General features: G+C 52.7%; 1 protein-coding gene across 1 annotated transcript in view; it reads right to left on the bottom strand.

Annotated features, from left to right (window-relative positions):
* Window positions 1-7,684, bottom strand: part of LOC148335961 (alpha-taxilin-like) — a 193,678-nt gene extending 185,994 nt beyond the window's left edge. Inside the window, exons 1-2 of the mRNA XM_088295960.1 lie at window positions 7,451-7,684; window positions 6,062-6,199 (exon numbers count right to left, since the gene is read on the bottom strand). Of these exons, the coding sequence (XP_088152086.1) occupies window positions 6,062-6,199; window positions 7,451-7,684 (372 nt within the window). The remainder of the gene's footprint in view (window positions 1-6,061; window positions 6,200-7,450) is intronic.
* Between the last annotated feature and the right edge of the window lie 9,461 nt (window positions 7,685-17,145).

Consider the following 17,145-nt stretch of genomic DNA (forward strand, 5'->3'; position numbering starts at 1 on the left):
GGTTGGAAAACTGACATTTAATGAGTCCCCTGTATTGCCAAAAGAAATGTGCCCTTAGTTGACTTTAAAAGGTTTAAAATGGCTTGGTACAATTCCTTTAAAAATGTTTGAATGTGGGTCCAAGCACACATTGTCAATTAATTAATACACAGCTATTGAAGGCAATGATTAGAGAGCATTCATTTGAGGTGAGACACGAGGGTTCTTGTATAGAGTTGGTGGTGGTATGTGATTCAAAACTAATATTTTATTTTTGTTTTCCAAAGGTGCAGATCTTTTAGTGGTTGAGAAGATCTATGTGTGATTCTTTGAAGCGGATAACCCATTTACAAGAAGACCAATGTCCCATACATGTGGCTGTGTTCTGGAGGTGGCCAACAACTATGGGTTGTAACCTGAGCTGTCAGAGAAATTTTAAAATGTACTTGATGCCAACATTTGGGTGATGGACATAATTTAGTATTTGTTCTGCTTAAATCTATTCCCATATACTCTTAGAGAGTTTGGCGGCTGTTTTGTTCATCATGGTATTTTATAATGTAAAGTTGTATGGTCTGATTCGTGGGGGCCAGATTTACCGTTTTATGCGGTATATTTCATACTCTTGGAGTGCAAGTCGGGTTGTTTATATTGACTGACTCTTGAGTGAGTCATTGTTTGCATAGTTGATTCTTTGCAAAATTAGGAAGCACTTTTGTTGTGTTAGTACACAATTTTCTGACTATCGTTGCTATGCAACAGCTTTAAGTCGTGGTTTTTTTTTTTTAATAAAATTGCTCTACTGCTTGTATGCAAGCCGATTGTTGTGTCGCTGGGGTCGACTTCGATGTCTTGTTTTACACTAATTGAATAAAAATTAAATGTGCAACTGTTCCTATCTGAATGAGCTTTTTTTTTCTCAGTTAAGACTGCGACATTCACTCAGCTCACAGACAGACTGTATGTCGACATTGTTTGCTGAATTGAGTACCCAAATCTCAAGTCATCAGTTATAATGTTGTCAACTTGTTGCTGTCTAATTTGGCAGGGTGGATTTGTGTGAATTTGACCACTTCGCTTCATATAAATAGTCATCACTCTTTCCACAAAGAATTTTAAGGGTTGAATACCAGTTTCAACTCAAGATACTTTGGCTACCTGACAATGTAGAAGACAATCAATTTTATTCTTAGAATTTATTTGAATCACACACATGTATTTTAGCGAGCTTGAATGTGGCTTTTTAAATACCAATCAAAGATCTTAACATGTTGGCTCAATGCATGTCAATACGCGGTAGAGTTTGCAGCAATTTATTTATTTTACAAAACCATAAATCAGCAACAGTTAATTTGGGTAGAACCATCAGGCAAATTTCACAAAATATGTACAGTATATATCTAATTAATTTCAATAATTCTCTACATTCCCCATGTGTGTGTACAAGAATGGGTGCACACACAGTCACAATAAGTGTACAAAAAATTCTAAGTAAAATTACACATGTAAAAAACTTGATAAAATACATAATGAGCAGTATGCTTCAAACTTAAAACAATTTGTCATTGATTGATGGGATGGTTCCATCAGTTGAGGTGTGGCGAGGGGGCATGCACATCATTAGGAGGTAAGACAGGGCACATTGATTCATGGTGTGATACGTTTTGGATTGCAAAAGGACTTTGAAGCCTTTTACACCTAGACTGCATCTACTTAAGATCTAAGAGTGTTTTTAGCTCCTCTCTCAAGTTAAGATAGTTGTCCGTGGCGATATATCCATAAAGATAAAGATAAAGATAAAGATGTCGTTTATTAGTCCCACAATGGGGAAATTTGAAGTGTTACAGCAGCAAAGATATAGATCACACAGAGTCGGCGGCGTAATGTAGCCGTTAATGTATAACATTAGCAGCAGACATTCATAAAAAGCATGCAAATATACACAGTATAAACGTATCTAGTGTAAGGAAACACTCCTAATGCCTGTCCATTATACAGAGGGGGAAACACTGTAATGATAAAAACTACTGAATGATTGAAAATACTGCAATGATAAAGATATTACAATGATAAAAGTACTGTAATGGTGAGAGTACTGAAATGACAGGAAAGTACTGCAATGATAGAAAATACTGCAATGATAAAAGTACTGTAATAGTAAAAGTACTGCAACGATAGAAAAATACTGCAATGATGAAAGTATTGTAATAGTAAAAGTACCGCAATGATAGGAAATACAGTAATTATAAAAGTACTGCAATGATAAAAGTACTGTAATAGTGAACATCCTGCAGTGGTAGAAATACTACAGTGATAGAAGTATTGTAATAAGAATACTGTAATGGTAAACAAAATACATCATTGGTCGATGTTTAAGTACACCCTTGGCTGAAAGTACAGTAGTAGTTAATATTGCATCCTAGGACTGCACAGTTGCACTAATGCCCTCCTGTTTGTAGGCCTGACCCAATGTTCTTGTTAAAAAGTCTGACAGCAGTCGGCAGGAAGGAGCGGCGAAATCTCTCTTTGGTACAGCGAGGGTGTAAAAGTCTGTCACTGAAGGAGCTGTAAAGTGTTCTCAGAGTGTCATTGAGTGGGTGGGCTGGTTTGTCCAGCATTGATGACAGTTTTGCCGTCATCCTCCTGCCCCCCACTGAGTCCACAGAGTCCAGGGAGCAGCCCAGGACAGAGCTGGCCCTCCTCACTAGTTTGTTCAGTCTCTTTTTGTCCCGGCCCGAGATGCCTCCTGCCCAGGAGACCACTCCATAGAAGATGACCGGTGAAACCACCGAGTCATAGAAGTTCCTGAGGAGTGTTCCCCGAACGCCAAAGGACCTCAGCCTCCTGAGTAGGAAGAGTCTGCTCTGACCCTTCCTATAGAGAGCATCTGTGTTGTCGCTCCAGTCCAGTTTATTGTTCAGATGAACACCCAGGTACTTGTAAGTTGAGACCCTCTCAATGTCTGTTCCCTGGATATTCACTGGTGAAGGTGGAGAGTGTCGACGCTTGCGGAAATCCACCACCAGCTCTTTGGATTTCCCAGCGTTGATTTGGAGGCGGTTCTGCTGACACCAGTCCACGAACCCCTGCGTAACCCCTCTGTACTCCCGATCGTCATTGTCAGTGATGAGGCCGACAATCGCAGAGTCATCAGAGAACTTCTGCAGGTGACAGGTTGTGGAATTGTATTTGTAGTCCGAGGTGTAGAGGGTGAACAGGAAGGGAGCCAGCACAGTTCCCTGCGGCGCTCCCGTGCTGCAGAGGAGCACGTCAGACACACAGTCCTGTGTTCTCACGTACTGTGGCCGGTTTGTGAGGTAGTCGTGAATCCATGTGATGAGGTGGTGGGCCACTCCCGCCTGCTCCAGCTTGTCTCCCAATAAGGCGGGCTGGATGGTGTTGAAAGCACTTGAGAAATCAAAGAACATGATCCTCACCGTGCCCCCCGCCTTCTCCAGGTGGAAGAGTGAAGTGTGGAGCAGGTAGATGATGGCATCATCCACACTGATGCCAGGCTGGTATGCAAACTGGAGTGGGTCCATTGAGGAGCTGACCAGGGGGCGCAGATGGACGAGGACCAGTCTCTCCAGGGTCTTCATCAGATAAAGATGAAGATAAAGATGTCCTTTATTAGTCCCACAATGGGGAAATTTGAAGTGTTACAGCAGCAAAGATATAGATCACACAGAGTCGGCGGCGTAATGTAGCCGTTAATGTGTAACATTAGCAGCAGACATTCATAAAAAGCATGCAAATATACACAGTATAAACGTATCTAAGTGTAAGGAAACACTCCTAATGCCTGTCCATTATACAGAGGGGGAAACACTGTAATGATAATAACTACTGAATGATTGAAAATACTGCAATGATAAAGATATTACACTGATAAAAGTACTGTAATGGTGAGAGTACTGAGATGAGATGAGATGAGACGTCAGCGCCACTGGTCTGAAGTTGTTGAGCTCCTTCGGATGGGGTGTCTTTGGAACCGGAACCAGGCAGGATGTTTTCCACAGCTGGGGGACTCTGCCCAGCTTCAAGCTCAGGTTGAACATGTGCTGGACGATTCCACACAGCTGATCTGCGCAGGATTTGAGGAGCTGGGAGCTGATCCCATCTGGGCCTGCCGCCTTCCTCGCCTTCATCTTCCTCAGCTGGTTCTTCACCTGAGATGTTGTGAGGAACAAGGCTGAGCAGGAGGAAGTGGTGGTTGTCTGATGAGGCTGGGAACTGGAGCCTGTGGAGAGAGAGAGGGGCGAGAGAGGGGGAGAGAGGGTCTTGTTCGCAGTGGCAGGAGGGGTGGGTGGGGGCTGCATCAGGGAAGCCTGAGCGGGGTCAGACATTTGATCAAACCTATTGAAAAATAGGTTCAACTCATTTGCCCACTGAAGCCCCCCCCCCCTTCTGGGTCTTACCTGGTTGTCCGTGGCCTGAGATGGTCTTCAGGCCCCTCCAGACATCCCTGGCATTGTTCCGCTGCAGTTGTTCTTCCATCCGCATCCTGTAGGACTTTTTCCCCTCTCGGATCCTCCTTCTCAGCTGACGCTGCACTCTCTTCAGCTCGTCCTTGTCGCCTGAAACAAAAGCCCGCTTTTTCTCCTTCAGGAGACCTTTAATGTCCGGTGTGATCCAGGGTTTGTTGTTGGAGAAACATCTTACAGTCCTGGTGGGAATGGTGTTCTCCATGCAGAAGTTAACTCATTCACGACCAGCCCAGTAAAAAAAAAATGGATTTTGACGTATTTATCCGTCAATGGTATTGAATGAGTTAATATAGTCTGTAACTGTGTCTGTTAGACCATTAATGTCCTCACCGTGAGCTTCGCTGAATACCTCCCACACAGTTGTGTTGAAACAGTCCTTCAAGGCCTCCTCGGCTTCTCCGGACCATCGCTGAGCTGTGCGTGTCACAGCTGGCTGCCTGCGGACGAGAGGTTTGTACACAGGCAGGAGAGCAACTAAGTTGTGGTCAGCTTTGCCCAGCGGGGGGAGGGGCAGTGACGTGTACGCCTCCTTGGTGTTGGCATAGAAGAGGTCCAATATTTTATTGTCTCTGGTGTGGCAGGTTACATATTGTGTGAATGAAGGCAGAGAAGAGGAAGGAGAAGCATGATTGAAGTCACCAGAGATAAGGAACAAGGCATTTGGGTGCTGTGTTTGTAGCCTGCTCACAGCTGCATTCAGTACATCACAGGCTGTCTCACCGTTAGCAGAGGGTGGCACGTACGCCGCCACCGCGATCACATGACTGAACTCTCGCGGTAAATAGACCGGACGCATGCTAACAGCTATCATCTCAATGTCCCGACTGCAAAGTTGATCCTTAACAGTTATGTGCCCAGGGTTACACCATCTATCATTAACAAACACAGCCAGCCCTCCCCCTTTTCTCTTACCGCTCTCCAGTGTCCTGTCCGCGCGTACTATTTGGAAGCCGTCCAATTCCACGACGGCGTCCGGCGATAGCTCTGTTAGCCACGACTCCGTGAACACCAGCAAGCTAGCCTCCCGGACAATCCTCTCGTGCCGGGTTAGCGCTGTTAGCTCGTCCATTTTGTTGGGGAGGGATCGAACATTCCCCATAATAACGGACGGGAGGACGGGGTGATATCGTCTCCTCCTTGCCTGGCGTTTAACTCCCGCACGACATCTATTCCTCCTCAGCTCGCGGGGGATATCGGGTCTCGCTCCGGGAGCCCACGCGGGGTTAGCACGGAGTGCTAACAGCTGATCTCTTGTGTACACGATCGATCCGTAGCTCCGAGTTTCGTCTCCGGACACGATCGCGCAAAAAACAGCTCCCAACAGCAGTAAAACCACCGCAAGTTGGATGTCCATTGCTGAGGTGAGGTAAAAATACAATAAAAAAGGGTAAAGGGAAAAAACACACGAAAAAGGCTCAATAGTGAGCCACGCTGCTGTAAACAGGCAGCCACTCGCGCGGCGCCGGAACCGCTGGGACTTGGAGGTTGGTCTCTGACATTATGTATGTGCACAAAGTGAACACATCAGCATCACAAGCAACATCATTGCGGTGGATGCAGTCACCTTCACACCTCAAAAAATCCTCCTCACTCACTTGGCACAAAAAGTCCTCTGTGCCATACAGCTCAGGGACCAAGAACATGACATCAGGCCGACCATGAGGGACACACTCATTCTTGGATGGACGAATCAGATGGCTGTTCCACACCTCCTTGACTGCATCCAACTCATCCTGCAGGTGATACAAAAGCAATTTACATAAATATTTTAAGGAACATAATAACTTAAAATGTAAACTTTTTTTCCAAGACAAATCTCAGTTCAGTGTGCAAACACAGATGCACTCATGTGGAAGCCATCCAAATTATGAAAGGGGCATGGTGAAAGTGAGGGAAAATACTGTCATTAAGTAGTTCAAACATTATCTGATCATCCATCCATTCACTGAGGTCAAATTTATCTGTAGCATTCTTCTGTGTCTGTGTCCATATAGAGGTAGAATTAAAACTAAGTATGGTAACCATAACTGAAAAAATGCATGTGAGCAATTGTCTGTGAGCACTAACATAAATTGTCTGATATAATCCTCTTGGAAATGAAAACCTTTTTTTCAAATGTTTTTTTTAATTTACTTTCCAATAAAATGAGACTAGCCATTAAATCCACACTATTAGAGTAAGGTTTGGTATGTTTGCAGTTACCACTGACCACTGGGTCCTCAACTTTTTACCAAGGTAGGCAAAAAGAATACAATGCAGTGTGTGTGGCAGCAAGGTGGACATAAATCATCTACAATGTCACGGAAAATGTCTGGATTTTTTAAAAATGTTTTTTTGTAAGGTTCTGAAAACTTTAAAAGCAAAGTTTTCAAATTTCCCCATTGTGGGACTAATAAAGGACATCTTTATCTTTATCTTTATCTTTATATTCCTGAGAAGAAAATATCAAAATGAATTTTTTACTTGACCATGATATGGCAAAATGATTCAGTAAAGTGCTTGCGAAGTGTTACTACTTGCCTGTATTAAACCAAGAAAGCAAATTAACATGAGGTTCTTGTCCAAGAAGTCTCCATCAAAATGACCTTCATCCTTAAGTCTGTGGAAGAGGTCCAGCCAGAATTCCACACACTCTCGACAGAGAAAGCCCCACCAACTCTCTATTCTTTGATTTTATGTGCTTCTTCCAACAACAAAGCTTTTGTCACCAGCATGCAAATCAGTTTGGGTTCGACGAAGTAATCGCTGCATATCTTGGATGGAACTGTTTTCTGTCCCTACGTCCATTCTCACGATGTGCGCACATACACCTAACTCATTAATAGTTTCTAGAAAGTAGCCACTGATGACTTTTGGATTACTGCTAGTGTGGTATGCATTCAGCCACAGAATTCGCCTTGAAAATCCATCGATGGTTCCATTGACGCAAATGCCAAATGGCTTTAATTTGTCGTATGAGTCGACATGCCATACAAAATTTGGACCCTTGGCAAAGTATGCTCGCCTGTGCAGTCTTCTTCTCCTGCTAAATTTGGTGCCATCTGGGTCCATTGCGGAAAGGAGCAGGCGTACATCTTCCTTTTGTACATGCAGTCCTCTGTCTTTATATTTGGTGTACAGCGACCTGTAAACATGCAACGCTCCAGAGCCCTGTAGCTCCTCTCTGATGAAGTCCACAACAGTCTCTGGGTGGTCATGGAATCGGCGGAACAATCCATGCTTCTTAATAGTTCATTTGAGGGACCTCAAACTCAGAACAATCCTGTGTTTGGAGCTCAGCACACATAGTATGTTTGTAGCTCAGGCCCAAATGAAAATAAAGCGCTATGAGCTGAAGTTGGTCCATGATCTCACGTGTGCATTCTTTAGGTGGAGCAAAATACAATTCTGATTTGATTTCTGATTACGTAGTGGAATAGATAGAATATGTGATCAAATTATTAATTAAAATATGAATTATAATAACGATATTTACATACGTTAAAAACAATAGTTTTAATATTATATTAACATAAACCTCATGGCGTGGCAGCTATAAAAAGCAATACTTTTAGCTAGGGAAAACATGTGAGAAAACGGCGCTCGTCCTGCACCCGTCGCAAGTTCCTGCCTCGACGGTGGTTGACAATTCCCCGCCGTCCCAAGTCACGTTCGCGACGGCTTCCGATGAACCGCCGCCGTTTCCCGCCTCTGTCTCGGCGGTCGACGACGCGCCGCCGCCCTTCGTCTCTGCCTCGGCGGCGTCTGATGAACCGTCGCCGCCTCTCGTCTCTGCCCCGGCGGTGGCAGATGAATCACCGCCACTTCTCTCCTCTGTCTCGCGACGTCCGATGATCCACTACCGCTCCAGGTTCCTGCCTCGGCGGTGGACGACGACCCGCCGTCGCCTCTCGCCTCTGTCCCGGCGGTGCCAGAGGAACCACCGCCACTTCTCGCCTCTGTATTGGCGACGTCCGATGATCCGCCACTGCTCCCGGTTCCTGCCTCGGCGGTGGACGATGACCAGCCGCCGCCTGCCGTCTCGGCCTCAGCGGCGCCGGACGAAGCGCCGCCGCTCCCAGTTCCGGTGCCCGCGGTGGACGACGGTCCGCCGCCGCGTCTCGCTTCAGCCTCGGCGACGCACGACGACCCACCATCGCGACCCGCTCTCGCCTCGGCGGCATCCGACGACCCGTCGTCACTGCTCGTCTTGGCCCCGGCAGCGCTCGACGACCCACGGCCGCTCCTGGTTCCTGTCTCGGCGGCGCTCGACGGTCCGTCGCCGCTCCAAGTTCCCTGTCTCGGCGGGGCTCGACGATCAACCGCCGCTTCAAGTTCCTGTCTCGACGGCGCTCCACGACCAGTCGCTGCTCCAAGCTCCTGTCTCGGCGACACTCGACGATCCGTTGTCGCTCCAAGCTCCTGTCTCGGCGAGGTTCGACGATCCGTCGTCGCCCCAAGCTCCTGTCTCGGCGGCGCTCGACAATCAACCGCCGCTCCAGGTTCCGGTCTCGGCTGCGCCTGACTCATCACCGCTCCATGTTCCGGTCTCAGCTGCGTCTGGTTCGTCGCCGCTCCAAGTGCCTGCCTTGACGGCGGTCGACGACCCACCGCCGCGTATCGTCCCTGTTCCGGCGGCGCCCGACGCCTCGCCGCTGCTCCAAGATCCGGTCTCGGCCGCGTCTGGTTTGTCGCCGCTCCAAGTGCCTGCCTCGACGGCGGTCGACGACCCACCGCCGTGTATCGTCACTGTTCCGGCGGCGCCCGACGCCTCGCCGCGGCTCCAGGGTCCTGCCTCGGCTGCGCCCGGCGATCCACCGCGTCTCGTCTCCGTCTTGGCGGCGTCCGACGATCAACCGCCGCTCCACGTTCCTGTCTCGGCGGGGTTCGACGATCAGCCGCCGCTCCACGTTCCTGTCTCGGCGGGGCTCGACGACCGGCCGCCGCTCCACGTTCCTGTCTCGGCGGGGTTCGACGACCAGCCGCCGCCCCAAGTGCCTGCCTAGACGGCGGTCGACGACCCACCGCCGCGTCTCGTCCCTGCTCCGGCGGCGTCCGGCGATCCACCGTGTCTCGTCTCCGTCTCGGCGGCGTCCAACGTCCTGCCATCGCTCCTAGTTCCTGCCTCGGCTGCGCCCGCCTCAAGCTCCGTCCTCTGCTGCACCCAGCGTCCCGCCGCCGCTTCTCGTCTCAGCCCGGTCAGCGGACTCCATGTGGCGTTCGGGTCGCCCCGGACGTCCGCCTGAATGGCCACAATGGGACGTGCTGGTCTGGCCGCCCGCACGGCCGCCTGAAGGGCCACGAAAGGACTTGCTGGTCTGGCCTCCAGGACACCCGCCAGACCGGCCTCGAACACGGGTGGTGGTCCCACCTCCCGACCCCTTCCGCCCACCCTCGTTTTTTTGGACTTTGTTTTTTGGGTTGTTGTCTTTTTTCTTTTTGCCTTATTTGGGACGTCTGGAATCCGTCCCTTGAGGGGGGAGTACTGTCATGACCCGTGTCGGGCATGTCAGTGTTTTTGTTATTATTTTCTTCCCCCTTCCTGCCATGTGCTTTTTCTGTTTATTTTGTCAGCTGAGTGGGGGCGTTTTCCTCAGCACTCGTCCTCGCCAGCCACACACCTGCTTCCCGTCAACCATCACGCACCTGATTCCCATCTGCTCCCCTGATTACTCGGACTATTTAAGCTTCCCAGACCAACTACTCAGCGTCGGGTCATTGCCGCACTTTACGGACTTCCACGACCGCGTTTGTTCATGTCAAGTTCATGCTCGTGTTCACGTCCTCGTTCCCGTTACGTCCCTCAGCGTTTTGCCCCGGCTTCTGTTCCTCGTCCTCTTTTTCTGTTAGTCACGTTTTGGTTCCCCTTGTTACCTAGCGCCCTGCCACGTTGTTTGTCCTTGTTTGTTTCATTTAATAAATTTCCTTAACGTTACCCACCTCCCTGCCTCCTCGCCTTTTGGGTCCACCTCCTCCTCGCCCACCGGCGATCGAACCTGACACTTACAGTGTTTGAAACCCCAAAGACGTAATTGTATCCTCTTGTAATGTGACAGAGTGAGTGTCTACTTCTCCAGCGAGGACTGGATGATCGCTTGCGTGGGCGATTGCTTAAAAACGCAGCGAATGTTCAAAACATGACGCACAAACAATGAAAAGAAACGCGCTGGCTAATTGTAGCCGTTCGCTGCTAAAACTGCTATATCAATGGCACTAGAGCAATATTTCCATCATATAATATGAGGGAATGAAAGTGAAAATAAATCACACTATGCCGATTCGACAGAACACTGCACTACATTCCAGTACTATCAATATAGCACCAAATTGAATTTACCTCGACAGATATACGACCATGTATATGACGGAACGCTAGCGATTTGCTAAACTGTGGGTACAAATTACTAAACTGTGGCAACAGATTACTAAACTACGGGTACAGATTAGTAAACTGTGGGAAAAGATTACTAAACTGTGGGAACAGATTACTGAACTGTGGGTACAGATTAGTAAACTGTGGGAACATATTACTAAACTGTGGGTACAGATTAGTAAACTGTGGGCACAGATGACTAAACTGTGGGTACAGATTAGTAAACTGTGGGAACATTTCACTAAACTGTGGGAACAGATTACTAATCTGTGGGTACAGATTAGTAAACTATGGGTACAGATTACTAAACTGTGGGAACAGATTAGTAATCTGTGGGAACAGATTAGCAAAAAATATTTTTTTCTCATACAAAGAACGGCAACAAAAGATGCTCTAACTTTAACTGAACAATATTTTCTCGTATTTCTCACATTTGATAGTAGAACTGTTCTGAAGACATCTACAAATTTATTTTTCATAGTACTGGTACCGCCACCTACTGGTTAAAGCAAATTCAAGTTATTTTCATTTATGTTTTCTGCAAGCAGGTTTACAAGGTCTACCTCATATTTGCTAGGATGAGTGTTTAGCCCTGTCCTGCCCCACTAAAGTTCCCTGAACACGAAGGCAGTAAACTCAACACCTTCCGCTCATCAAGACTCTGGACACCAGTTTGAGCAGTTGACTCCAGTTTTTCTGACCATTAAAAGGGTGAAACTGACAAGTACAAAAACACATTGTGTAATCAGTAATATGAAACAAATTACTGAATTAATTAATTTAATTACCAGACAATTACAACATTTATTGTCAAATGTGAAAGCGAACTGATTTTAACAGACTACATTGCTGTGTTCCAAATTAGGATATATTTATTATAACGATAAACATCCTTAAACTTGACAAACCGTTATATTTTACATGGCACGAATAGAGACACAAAATGGCCAATAGAAGGCACTGCTAAACAAATAAACAGCAAGCCAACACCCTAACTGCAAGGCAGTTTGACGCCAACCACGCACTTAAAGTTGATCGTCTCACGTTTTATGGCGCACGCAATTCACGACCAAAATGAAATATAATGAGACTGCTGTCGCGGTTCGTCGAAACGTGTGTGAGGGAAGGAGGACCCAACAGCGACAGGGGAGTTTGAGACAGGGTTTATTTCGGAAGGAGGTTGGGCGGCAAGCTCGGAGGGAACCACCACCAGGCGGGCGTCGGCGCGGCGAACGCCGGGAGGAGTCGACGTGCAGGCGTCGGAGTGGCAGTCACCGGGAGGCACGGATGGGTGCGCGTCGGAGCGGAGGACGCCGGGAAGCGCGGGCGAGGGTGCGTCGGAAGGGGATGCGCCGGGAGGCGAAGTCGAGCTGGCGGAGTAGCGGGAGGCACGGCGGAGCGGAGAGCGCTGGCGGGATGCGGGCCGGGCAGGATCTCGGAGGCGGTGGCGGGCTGAGCGGTTCCGGACGGGTTCAGGTCGGCTAGACGGGGAAACAGAGAAAGCAGGGGTCAGGCAGGCACGAGAGCACGAGGAGTCGGGCGATCGGGAAGCGAAGCGTGACATGAGCCAGTACCACGTGAGGTGACGAGATAATCCGGCGTCGAGCTCCTGGCGTGGCTGGATCTTATACTGCCCGTTGATTGTAGTCAACGAGCCGCAGGTGCGCCGGAGCCGACACCCACTTCCTCCGGAGGAGAGCCTGGCTGGAAGGGTCGCGCACCTGCAAGTAATCAGAGACTGCCAGGCCCTCCTCCCCAACCCGAACCGTCACAGTACCCCCCCCCTAACGGACGCCTCCTGGCGTCCTACCCGGCTTGTCCGGGTGCAACGCGTAGAATTCCCTGATGGGGGCGTCGTTGAGGAAGAGCTTGCGCGAGATCCAGGAGCGCTCTTCCGGACCGTACCCCTCCCAATCAACGAGGTATTGGAATCCCCTGCCCCGGCGCCGCACATCCAGGACCCTGGAGATTGTGTACGCCGGGTGGTCGTCTATCATCAGGGGGGGTGGGGGGGCGACGGTCGGAGGGCTCAGAGGGCTAGAGGATACCGGCTTGAGGAGGGAGACATGGAAGGTCGGGTGGATTTTGAGGGAGTCGGGGAGCTTCAGCCGGACGGAGCACGGGTTTATTATTTTCTCGATGGGGAAGGGACCGATGAAACGGGGCGCCAGCTTACGTGATTCGACTTGGAGGGGGAGGTCGCGTGAGGAGAGCCACACCATCTGACCAGGAAGGTAGTCCGGGGCTGGGGGTCGGTGGCGATCGGCCAGTCGCTTGGTCCTCTGGGCCGTCCGGGTGAGTGCGGCCTTCACCTCGGCCCAGACCCCTCGGATCCGGCGGAGGTGCTCCTCGACGGACGGGATGGCCACGGTATGCTCCTGATCTTTGAACAGAGGCGGTTGGTATCCAAAACAAGCCATAAAGGGGGACATACCTGTGGCCGTGGTGGAGAGGGAGTTGTGGGCGTACTCGACCCAGGGTAGCGCGTCGCTCCAGGAGTCCGGGTTGCGGGCCACCACGCATCGGAGGGCGGCTTCCAGGTCTTGGTTCGCCCGTTCCGTCTGGCCGTTGGATTGGGGGTGGTAGCCCGAAGAGAGACTGGCGGTGGCCCCGACTGCCTTGCAGAATTCCTGCCAAACTTGAGAGGCGAATTGGGGGCCCCGGTCGGACACGATGTCCTCTGGGATGCCGTGGGGTCGGAAAATGTGTTGTGTGATGAGTTTGGCTGTTTCCAGTGCGGTGGGCAGCTTGGGCAGGGGGACGTAATGGACGCACTTGGAAAAGCGGTCGATCAGGGTGAGGATGACGGTGTGTCCGTTTGAAGGAGGGAGGCCAGTGACGAAGTCCAGCGCGACGTGGGACCAGGGACGGCTCGGGATGGGCAGGGGCTGGAGGAGGCCGGCCGGGACCGCGTGGGAGGCCTTCCCGCGGGCGCAGACGGAGCAGGCCCCCACGAACTCCCGGGTGTCCTTCGCCATCCGGGGCCACCAGAAGCGCTGCTGGAGGAAACGAAGCGTGCGTGCCACGCCCGGGTGGCAAGTGAGTGAGGATGAGTGGCCCCATTGAAGTACCTGGGACCGCGCTGCGTCGGGAACGAACAGGCGGTCGGAAGGGACTGGGCGCGGGTCGGGTTGCTGCTCCTGAGCGTCACGGACGACCTGCTCGATGTCCCAGGTGGCCGCTCCCAGTAGGCAGGAGGAGGGAAGAATGGGCTCCGGAGCGTCAGGGCTGGCGGGGGGCGAGAACTGAGGTGAGAGGGCGTCCGCCTTACCGTTGTTTGAGCCGGGTCGAAAGGAGAGGGTGAAGTTGAAACGGCTCAAAAACAGGTTCCAGCGCGCCTGCCGGGGGTTCAGCCTCTTGGCGGACTGCAGGTAGGCCAAGTTCTTGTGGTCTGTCCAGACCACGAAGGGGGTCGAGGTGCCTTCGAGCCAGTGCCGCCACTCCTGGAGAGCCCATACCACCGCGAGGAGTTCCCGGTTGCCCACATCGTAGTTTCTCTCAGCGGGGGACAGGCGCCTGGAGAAAAATGCGCATGGGTGGATTACCTGGGTACCGGGATCCCGCTGAGAGAGGACGGCCCCCCCCCCGGTGTCGGAGGCGTCCACCTCCACGATGAACTGGAGCGAGGGGTCTGGGTGCCGGAGTACTGGGGCGCTGGTGAAGGCCCCCTTTAGGCGGGTGAAGGCCTGGGAAGCCGCCTGGGTCCACTGGAACGTGGTGGCTGTGGCGGTAAGCGCGGTGAGTGGACTGGCGACCTTACTATAGTCCCGGATGAAGCGGCGGTAGAAGTTCGCAAATCCAAGGAAGCGTTGGAGCTCCTTCCGGGTGGTGGGCTGGGGCCACTCCACTACGGCCTGGATCTTGGCCGGGTCGGGACGAAGCTGCCCCCGGGCGATGATGTAACCCAGGAAGGGTACGGACGAGACGTGGAACTCGCACTTTTCTGGTTTCACGTAGAGGCGATTTTCCAGGAGGCGCTGGAGGACCAGTCGGACATGTCGGCGGTGGTCTGAGAGAGAACGGGAGAATATTAGAATGTCGTCCAGATATATGAATACGAACCGGTTGAGCATGTCGCGGAAGATGTCCGTCATTAGGGCCTGGAAGACGGCGGGGGCGTTGGTAAGGCCGAAGGGCATCACCAGGTATTCGAAGTGTCCCAATGGTGTGTTGAACGCCGTCTTCCACTCGTCCCCCTCCCTGATGCGGACCAGGTGGTATGCGTTTCGTAAGTCCAGTTTGGAGAAGACCTGGGCCTCACACAGAGGTTCAAACGAGGGGTCGATGAGGGGAAGCGAGGACTTGTTCTTCACCGTAATCTGGTTTAAGGGTTTGAAATCGATGCAGGGGCGGAGCGAGGCGTCCTTCTTTTTAACGAAGAAAAACCCCGCGCCCAGGGGGGAAGACGAGGGACGAATGAGCCCAGCCGCGAGCGACTCGCGGATGTATGTTTCCATGGACTCTTTCTCTGGCCTGGAGATATTGTATAGGCGGGTGTTGGGCAGGGGGGCCCCCGGGAGGAGGTCGATGGCGCAGTCGTAGGGCCGATGGGGGGGGAGGGTGCGGGCGAGGTCCTTACTGAAGACCTGCGCCAGGTCGTGGTACTCCGGGGGGACGGTGGAGACGTCAGGCGGAGGGGGGACGGGTGGAGTAGAGGAAGGGGCCGGATCCGCTGAGCGCAGGCAGTGGGAGTGGCAGAACTCACTCCATCCGGTCAACACGCACTTCCTCCAATCGATGGCGGGGTTGTGGGTCTGGAGCCAGGGGAACCCTAAGACCAGAGGGACCTGGGGGGAGTGAATCAGGAACAGCCTGATGGACTCCCGGTGGTTACCAGAGACTATGAGGGTCAGGGGAGTGGTCTGTTGGGAGACCCGGGCGATGAGGTGCCCGTCCAGCGCGACCACCCGCCGGGGGGATGGAATGGGTTCCACGGCGATGCCGAGCTGGCGGGCTAGGGTCAGGTCCAAAAAGCTGCCGTCGGCCCCCGAGTCGACCAGCGCGGTGACCGAGAGGGGGGTGTATTGACCCAGCAGCCGGGCGGAGATAGACATCCGGGAGGAAGAGCCAGAGGCGGATACCAGCAGGCTCGGCGTTGGGCTCTCCGTCAACGACGAGCCTGCTCTTTTGGTTTGCTGGGGCAATGGGCCAGGAAGTGGCCGGGGAGGCCGCAATACAGGCAGAGCTGGTGGGACCGGCGGCGCTGGCGCTCCAGAGGGTCCAGGGTGGTCCTCCCCACCTGCATGGGTTCCTCCGCGCAGGTCGGGGGCTGGACTGGCGACGGCGAGCGGACCTCGGTGCGGGGGATCGCTGCGCGGACGGCGACTCTGGATGGGCGTCGGGACCGCTCGACCTGCCGGTCCCGAAGCCGGTGGTCCACCTTGATGGCCAGGGCGATTAACTCCTCGAGGGTCGTTGTCTCGTCGCGGACGGCCAGTTCGTCCTTGAGGGCGTCCTTCAGCCCGTTGAGAAACACCTCGCGGAGAGCCGGCTCGTTCCAGCGGCTCTCGTGGGCCAGGATGCGGAAATCAACGGAGAAGTCGGCAGCGGAACGGGAACCTTGTCGGAGGGAAAGGAGTCGGCGGGACGCCTCGCGCCCTTGCACCGGGTGGTCGAAGACGCGGCGTAGTTCCTGGCTGAATTCCGCGTAGGTGGACATCACCGGCGACGCCGCCTCCCATAGTGCGGTCGCCCATTTGGCGGCGCGGCCGCGGAGCAAGTTGATCGTGTAAGCAATCTTGGCTCGCTCAGTAGCGTAGCTGTGGGGCTGAAGGTCGAAGACCAGGGAAGTGCTGAGCAGAAACTGGCTACACGAGCCCAAGTCCCCGGAGTAGGGTTCGGGGGTTGGAACGTGGGGCTCCCGCCCGCCCGCGTAAGGCAGCGCGGCGGCCGGGGGAGCCTGGGTCGCGTCCCTGGGGAGGTTGGGGGGGGAGGCGAGCGAACCCACCTGGTTCGAGAGGTGCGTGAGCTGGCGATGGATGACTTGGAGGGGGCCCGGAAACTCCTGCAGCATCCGCTCGTGGCGCTCGAGCACGCTGCCCTGGTGGGCGAGCGCTTCTCCCAGGGGGTCCGAGGTCGCGGGGTCCATTGACTTGGCCGGGAAGCGCGGGCGAGGGTGCGTTGGAAGGGGATGCGCCGGGAGGCGAAGTCGAGCTGGCGGAGTAGCGGGAGGCACGGCGGAGCGGAGAGCGCTGGCGGGATGCGGGCCGGGCAGGATCTCGGAGGCGGTGGCGGGCTGAGCGGTTCCGGACGGGTTCAGGTCGGCTAGACGGGGAAACAGAGAAAGCAGGGGTCAGGCAGGCACGAGAGCACGAGGAGTCGGGCGAT

This window comes from Idiotropiscis lumnitzeri, chromosome 5 (genome assembly GCF_059441095.1).
Source record: "Idiotropiscis lumnitzeri isolate Australia: NSW breed Sydney's pygmy pipehorse chromosome 5, RoL_Ilum_1.0, whole genome shotgun sequence".
In the NCBI taxonomy this organism is placed as follows: Eukaryota; Metazoa; Chordata; class Actinopteri; order Syngnathiformes; family Syngnathidae; genus Idiotropiscis; species Idiotropiscis lumnitzeri.